Source organism: Choristoneura fumiferana, chromosome 10 (genome assembly GCF_025370935.1).
Source record: "Choristoneura fumiferana chromosome 10, NRCan_CFum_1, whole genome shotgun sequence".
NCBI lineage: Eukaryota > Metazoa > Arthropoda > Insecta > Lepidoptera > Tortricidae > Choristoneura > Choristoneura fumiferana.
Genome location: NC_133481.1, coordinates 13,171,851 through 13,180,221, shown reverse-complemented (window position 1 = coordinate 13,180,221; position 8,371 = coordinate 13,171,851). Strand labels below are relative to the sequence as shown.

General features: G+C 34.7%; 1 protein-coding gene across 2 annotated transcripts; it reads left to right on the top strand.

Annotated features, from left to right (window-relative positions):
* The first annotated feature begins 3,973 nt into the window (after window positions 1-3,973).
* Window positions 3,974-7,745, top strand: LOC141431625 (putative odorant receptor 92a). Of its 2 annotated transcripts, none has more exons than XM_074092805.1 (5): window positions 3,974-4,789; window positions 4,863-4,959; window positions 5,141-5,245; window positions 5,625-5,746; window positions 6,183-7,745. In XM_074092805.1, the coding sequence occupies exons 1-5, from the start codon at window positions 3,990-3,992 to the stop codon at window positions 6,319-6,321; spliced, it is 1,263 nt and encodes a 420-aa protein (XP_073948906.1). In that variant the 5' UTR covers window positions 3,974-3,989; the 3' UTR covers window positions 6,322-7,745. The 2 variants fall into 2 exon arrangements, with proteins under 2 accessions (XP_073948906.1, XP_073948907.1); XM_074092806.1 differs by having other exon boundaries at window positions 5,625-5,780.
* Window positions 7,746-8,371: the final 626 nt, after the last annotated feature.

Below are 8,371 nucleotides of genomic sequence, written 5' to 3'. Positions count from 1 at the left end.
TTTATTTAAACCAACTCCATTATTATTTTCCCATAGTTACCTACCTGATCTTCTTTTACATTATTCCACTTTTCTTTTAGTTTAAACTTCCAATTGCTCCTTGTTTTTATTCCTTAAGCTCCTTATTTTACTCAGAGGTGCGATTGAACCCACGACCCTCTTGTTTAACCTTAATACTTACTTAATACTTAGTTAGGTACGTAAACATTACAGGTTACAAATGAAAACAACTTTTTCTTAGAACAAGCATTGAACCACTTAATTAACAGTAAAATGTCTATTTTAATTGTTGAGATGGCTTTAGCTACTAAAAATTATATAAAACCACCTTTAAAGACGAATAAATAAAAACCAGCTTACAGTCAGACAAAAAGCTATGAGTACGTACATTTATTATTTGATCAGGAGTAATGAGAACCTTCTTTTTTTAATCTGGTTCAAAACCGACTCATCATCAACGGAAATAATTATTATCTATGTTATAATAATGCTACTGTTACAGAATTGGACATTTAAATTCTAAAATAAAAATAGATAACGTAAACGTACGAATGCTCGTCACTGTCCTAATAGTTGGCATCTTTAATCTTATGTCATTAGCAATAAAGATGACACCAGGGTCTCGTCTATTGGGTATTAGGGTGTCGAGCACTCGGACGTTTACCTTACCTCGACTTTTAAACCCATTTGTTGTAAAAGAGAAGGTAATGACCACTCTACAAAGTTTATCTCTTATTCACAAACGTATCCTATTGCGTGTGAATAAGAATACGCATAAAGGACCCGAACACGATTCGCGTATTATATTTCCAACATAAATAGACCCCTTACACTTCAATACATCTTTCTAGAACTCTTGTTCCTTTTAAAGGTGGGGTATGAGTGAATGGCTCATCGTAATTTGGTCGTTGTTTCTCCACAATCGAGCACGTAAGTACGCATTTTATATGGATTCCAAACGCATTTCAGGAATGAACACAATTTGGACATGAATGCGTTTCGATCTGAACTTTGGATGAACCCATATACGACCCTGATGATCTAATATTTTATGCGTGATTGAGAGGTAGCATTATTAGATCAATAGCTTTTTTTTCATAATTCCACTGTACTTATATGTAAATTACAGCAATGCTAGAACTATCCATGTTGTTTTAAATTAAATCAGCGCACATTCAACCACTGCTGAGAAAAGGCCTCTTCATTTTCACACCATTTTGCCCAGTCCTGTGCTAGTCTCATCCACAGTTTACCAGGCGACTGCCAGGATGTCATCCGACCAACGGGCCGGCGGTCCGCCAACCGTTCTTCGACTCAATCTTTTCGATCACCTGTCGAAACCACCACCATGTTACGTTGTTATAGTTACGAAATAGTTTTATTAAATCAGTACCTAAATAAATTAGTTCTACAAACTAGGTACATCTTTACGTTTAGCTTTGTACAAGTGACAACCGTGACACAAGTTCAAGTGGTACTGAAAGTGTTAGCGAGAGGTACAGGTCAAGTCACAAGAGCTGGCACGAATGGAACCTGTAATAGTTTACCACAGTGTTGGGAAGAACTACCTATAAAAATTTCCAGCTGTATGTTCTCTAGGGGAGCTACCCTGAAACTCAGTGATTTGATCATAAAATAACCCCTTTTTAGGGTTCCGTAGTCAACTAGGAACCCTTATAGATTCGCCATGTCTATCCGTCTGTCTGTCTGTCTATCTGTATGTCTGTTTGTTTGTCTGTCTGTCTATCCGCGGCTAAGCTCAGAGACCGTTAGTACTAGAAAGCTGTAATTTGGCATGAATAAACATATCAGTCACGCCGACAAACAAGTAAAATAAAAGCATCTAAAAAAAAATTACACGGTACCAGACGTAAAGTGGGGGTGATTTTTGATCTCGACTAACCCTATAGTGTAGTGTGGTATTATTGCATAGGTCTTTTAAAACCATTGAGGGGTTGCTAAGACGATTTTTGTACTTATTCAGTGATATGTTTGCGAAATATTCAACTTTAAAGTGCATTTTCATTATGATTGAGCGTCCACCCCCAAAATTCAGAATCGTAGTAAATGTATGAAATTTACAAGGAAAATTATAGCGGCTAAGATTTCTTGAGAATTATTAGTAGTTCAAGAGTAAATAGCAACCTAATAAGGTATAAAATATACCTAAACTTGGAAGATTCCGTACGCAATACGAAATCTACGCTACGGAACCCTATCCTGGCCGTGTACGACATGCTCTTGGCCGGTTTTTTAGCTATTAAAATGCAACCTCCAACCTTTTTATCAGAATTATTTGAACTTTTATGAAAAGAGAGTGAATGTTTAATAAATCCTAAGATTCATGACAATATAAAAATCAACAGCATTTAAACATAGTTTATTGTAAATAAGTAAAAAAGTGCAAGCTTTTTCCTGATTCTACTTTTTTGTTGACTGTACTTGCACTGTCATCCAATTTATATAATATGCATACCAAATTTCAAGTCAATCTAATCACTGGATGTGTATCAAAATTAACTTACAAGACTTGAAGCAAACATACCAGTATACGAACGAGGTGAAGTTAAATTAATAATAATAATAGAACATTAATCAAATTATATTTTTGTCAACAAAAAAACCCTGAATTTATCAAATCATCTCCAACAACTGAACAGACACAAGTAATCTTCAAACAAGACGAGTACAACCGAATGCCAATATTTCGTACCAGCAAATAGGCAAAGGGAAGGCAAGCCCCACAAAAGCCGTGCATTAGCATGAAGTGGATGACATACTCTCATCGGATTATACCCATATTAGTCATGCATCAAAGGACTCGAAACGGCATTGTGAAGTACCTACAATTCAGCGAACAATACCAAATTATAAAGCAATCGCTACGTTTGAGAGCTTCTTGACCCATTTCTGTCTGTAAATTAATGATACGCTTGTCTAAAGTAAAGCGTATGGGGGGGGAGTAAATGCCGAGTTCGGGGTCATACGTGATTGGAAAACTATAGGACTTTAAAAATGTATTAAGTCCTAAGGATATGGTTACAGAGAGTTGAAAAAATGCAACAGTAAAAACTACAAAAAGCGTTTACCTGTGAACTAAATACAATTACTTTGCTTACCCGCTACTTTATAAAGAAATAAAAAGAAAAGAAAAAGAAAGCATAATAAAAATGAAATAATCAAAAATGGTCGCTCCGCAAAGTAACGCCTGATTCTATAAATTTACGTTTATCTAATTGAACAAACAATGTAAAAATCCATGACCGCAATAAAATATTTTGAAATTTGAAAAAGAAAAACATAACTCATGGCATCTTTTCTGTGTCAGCAGTACATTTTTCCAATAGGTACAAATAATCACATCAAATTAGGTGGGCTAGTTAACAAACGTAAATATCTAATGTACATAGCTTTCTTTAATACAATCCATTGTTTAGATTATAATATTGCATGTTCGACGTTTTAAATAAAGGAGCACTCCAAAAGAAAACAATATTTTATTATGTTGAGGTTTTTTTTATTTAATAACCTTATAAATTCGTACTCTCTTAAAAAACCTAATATATGTATTTCGAAATACATTTAATTTGAAAATAAGTCCAATAAAAATTCACCTTAACAAAGCTGTGCCAGCACAGTTAATTGAGTAAATATTTCACATATTACTATACAATCAAATGTCAGGCAAATTGCTCACAATGAGGTTAATTCTTTGATCTTGTACCTTAGCCTGTATTCTGAGTTGATCGGTTCATAAATTGAGCCTCCGCCTCCGTCTTCTTTACAACTTACGACAGTAAAATGATTTCTCTATTAAATTGACTTTAAGTTAGTATGCGACTACGCGACTTTTCTACTATAGAGATTATATTGCATCGTGTCGTTTAGTATAACAGGATTTCAACAAGCAATCCTACTCAATATTAAATCAAAAAATATTTTGTCCTCTCCTTTATATTTGCATCGTCTTTCAAACACATCGACCGATCATGTCCGCAACTGATGAAGAAAATTTCAAAAAAGATATTGATTTCGTGGCCACTGTAGCGTCCCGAATTTGTCTTTACCCCTTTTATGGCAGACCAAAGTACAAGATTTATTGTTATTATTTTATATGTTTCCTTATATTTTTCGTTTCTGTGCAACAGCTCACCGCGCTATGTGTTTACGGATTTAAAAGTTTCCTTGACATCGTCAGCATTGCTCCCAATATAGGAGTGTCAGCAATGTCAGTGACTAAATATATCAAAATAAACAAAAATAAGCATATTTACGACTCGATACTTAATCACCTGCGCTCTAATATGTGGGACGTAGTGGATAAAAGCTCGCATACAAATCTTAAAATTTTAATGAAATACCAGAAAGTTGTAAAGTTTGTTACATTATGGTACGCTTACTACGTCGTGCCGCTGCTTTCGATTGTGGTGACTTTTCCGATTTTAATCATGTGCTATGATTATAATGTTCTTGGAAAGGATCTCGAACACCGATATCCCTTCGAGGCTTGGTACCCCTTCGATAAAATAAAGTGGTATTACGCTGCATACGTATGGGAAAGCTTGATGACAGCCCTCGTTGTTTGTATTTATTCCTTCTCCGAACTAATAAACGTATCTTGTATCGGCTACATTTGCATGGAACTGAGACTTATAGGCACACATTTGCGGCAATTGATTGAACCAAAACAAATCATTGACTTAACAAGGTCACATAATGTTGCAGCTGTTCATGATATAATTAAACGTAAACTAAGAACCATTATTTTGAAATACAACATTTTAGAGAAGTATGTATCAATTTTGAACTTTTTTCTTCTTTTCTTACATTAAGATTGTTAACTATTTTTACCATTTTTTCAGTATCTTATCTAAGCTAGATGGTGTGCTGGGTGACATAATGCTTGTAAATTACACATTTGGATCTATTTTCATATGTCTTACTGCGTATACGTTTACGGTAAATACTTCCACATAGGTATATATATTGAGCGGCAAAAAATCTGGCCCTCGAATGTATGCAGTAATAGGTAATTTCGTATGTAGAGTGGGCAAAATTTTATGCCGCTGAGTATATTCACAACTTACCCCTTTTTCAACTATAATTATGTTACGCTTATGACCATCATGCTTTATTTCAGGTTGTCGACGAATTATACAGCACCGTTCGGTTTTTCTTTTTCTTTATTTCTCTTATAATTTCAATACTTCATCAGTGCGTTATGGGACAAGTTATAAGTGACCATGTATGTATAATTTTTATTTCAAAGTTATAAAATGAAAATGACATGTTACTGTTTCGAGCACTTTTCGAGTCTTGCAATAAGATTTTGCTGTATTATGTTCTTCGAAAATAATTTGAAAGATGCTTAAGCAACTACAAGATGTTGTAAAAAAATAATATACAAGTTCTCAAGAACTCATAAAAAAAGGTCGATTTTCTTTTTCTTTTTCATTTAGATCTTCAGAAAAACGAAGAAAACCGACGAGTTCCGAGCGGTATTAATGGAAAAATGACAATGCAACTGTAGTTAGAATATATATATATATAAAAATTAAACGAACTTCTATAGAATTAATTTAGTTTAAAAACCGAATAAAAACGTGTTTGTTTGTATTCTTCAGAGCGAGGGTCTTGCTGGTGAACTGTACAATTCGGAATGGACCTACGGCGATCAAGAAACGAAAAAACTTGTGCTGATGTTCATAATGCGCCTGCAAAAACCCTTTCAGCTGACCGCAAAGAAGTACGTTGTTATGAACCTGAATACTTTCACTACTGTAAGTTTTACACATTTAGTTTTTACCCGCGGCTTTGTACACGTAAACCATTAGATCTAGCAGCTAAATTGAAATTCCGGGATTTCACTAAATTCCCAAAAAATATACCGTAGTCTTAATTGACGTTGCACTAAAAAAACTGTGTCAAATTTCATGAGGTTGAGATACTGAGATTATATTACAACCCTGTGTGATTATCGGGATAAAAAGTAGCCTATCTGTTGTTCCAGATATTCAGTTATCTACATACCAAATTACTTCCAAATTCACTTTTAGCGTTTTAGCGTAAAGAAGTTACAAACATTTACACCCCAAAACATATAATAAACTTTAGTTTTTTAATCAAAGCTTGGGTATAAATACGAGTAAGTATAACAAATTTTCTTTCTTTTTCTGTTTCAGATTTGCAGCACATCGTATCAGTGTTTTAATTTACTACGCAAGATGTACAATCCAAAAGGGAGCCTTGATAGTTAAATTTTTATGTAAAGCAGGGGTCGGCAACGCGTGGCCTGCGGGCCGCATGCGGCCCGAGACCTAACTCCTTGCGGCCTGCGACTGTTTTATAATATCACTTACAGTACCTACCTACAATAGTTAACTAGGTAGATATCTATTAGGTACAAAATTAGCTTACAAGTGCGGCCACCGCCTATATCTATTTTTTTCACTATGTGGCCCATGTCTGCAAAAGAAGGCGCGTGAATTCTTAAGATCTTTTTTTAAAGAAACAGGTATCTTAACCCTGCCGTCGCTTTATGTTTTTGAAATAATCATGTATGTAAGGAAGAACATATGTGATTTTCCCACTAACGTCGATAAGCTAAAGGCTACTAGAAACACAGGGAAGCTTAAAGTTCCATCTTACAGACTGGCTAAAACAAAAAAGTCGTTTCTGGGAAATTGCATACGTTTTCATAATAAAATTCCAAAAATATTATAAACGAAAAGGATACAAAATTCAGATCTATTGTCAAGAAGACATTAATATCTAAGGCGTATTATAAAGTTAATGATTATAATATCATGGACAGGGATATTTGGAAATAATTCTGATCCGCATTACCGATCCCTTCAAATATTATAGCGAACCTACTATGTTAAAAATAAAGTTGTGTTAAATACTTGTGATGTATAGATATCATTTAATAATATTGTAAATCTGTTTAAAAAAATATATCTCGTTGAGTTTCTTGCCGGATTCTTCTCAACAGAGGTTTTTCCGAACCGGTGGTAGTTTTTTTTTTACATCCATAAGTGCTTGTTTTAGCCTAAATTGAATAAAGATATTTTGACTTTGACTTTGAAGCTAAAGTGATAGAACTAATTGAAACTGTATCTAATAGACATTAAATTGATTTAATAAATGTATTGATTGAATGTAGCGTTATTTCGGGGAAGTCTAGATTTGCCAGCAACCAAAACTTGACCAGTGACCCACTGATCAGTGGTTGGTTCTGGAGTGGCGACCTCATATCAAAAGATGAAACGTTGGTAGGCTTCCCGCAAAATGGACGAACGATCTGATAAAGATCGCAGGAAACCATTGGCTGTAGGTAGTACAGAACCGATGGATGGATGGATGTGGATTGATGATGATGGTAATGCAAGAATACGTAGTTAATAATAATGATAATAATTTATTCCAAAAAATGGGTACAACAAAACTTACAAGAAAGAGGACAGGAACAGTTTAGGCACACTAGTATCCTTACTAGTAACCTAAACAAAATAATACGCAAACGTGACAGTTGTTGTACTTAGACACTCAACAGTAAGCCCTCTAACTCCTAAGCTAAGTGAAAACTTGTGTTAAAGGAGTTAGTGGTCCACCGCTCGCAACCATGTACACAAAAATACACACAATTAATACACTCACATATTATAGCATGTCTGAACAATGCACGTCGCACGACCTTTGTAACTGATGTGACTAAAATAAAAAATAATATATGATTGTTTTTTTGGAGTTCTTTTATTTATTTCAACTCCAAATTCGTTACATTTAAGGGTAACCCGTGAAACCATATCGAAAATACAAACTGAGACATGGATGCACAAAAAAAAACAGAAAAAAAGACCAGCACTGGGAATCGAACCCAGGTCCTCAGCAATCCGTAAATAATTTTTTTAACCGTCCTTCAAAACTACCTTGATTTTTTATTTATTTACTGACAAGGCATGTCTTATTAACTACCATTGCTGAAATTAGATCCAAGCCGTAGCAAGGGAGATGAAACTAAATTTACCTGCTCATTAATAATAGACCCCATACTGTTGTATCTAATTATCTCCATGCATTATTAATAAATTGTGGGTAGTTTTGTTTTGTTTCATAAAATATATGTGGGTACTTGGGGAGTTGCAGTGACAAATTAAAACGGTGGTTGTGGTTCGTTAGTCTAACAACTGGTAGCATGGTGTACGGTTGTGTCGCTCTGAAGATAAGCTCTGGTTGAGTTCATAACGCGTCAGTGTAGTGTGGTGGTGGTGATAGATGCGTTTGTGTCATTTGTTTGTGTTCTTACAGTGTGGAGGTGGAGGAACTGCATGAACACGCATATTTTGCATAAGCTTAGCTATCGTAAGTT

Bases quoted from the DNA above. Each gene is read 5' to 3' on its own strand.
- LOC141431625 (XM_074092805.1), top strand. From the start codon at position 3,990: ATGTCCGCAACTGATGAAGAAAATTTCAAAAAAGATATTGATTTCGTG. The intron at 4,790-4,862 runs GTATGTATCAAT...CCATTTTTTCAG, and splicing joins AAATACAACATTTTAGAGAA to TATCTTATCTAAGCTAGATG. The intron at 5,747-6,182 runs GTACGTTGTTAT...TTTCTGTTTCAG, and splicing joins TTTCAGCTGACCGCAAAGAA to ATTTGCAGCACATCGTATCA.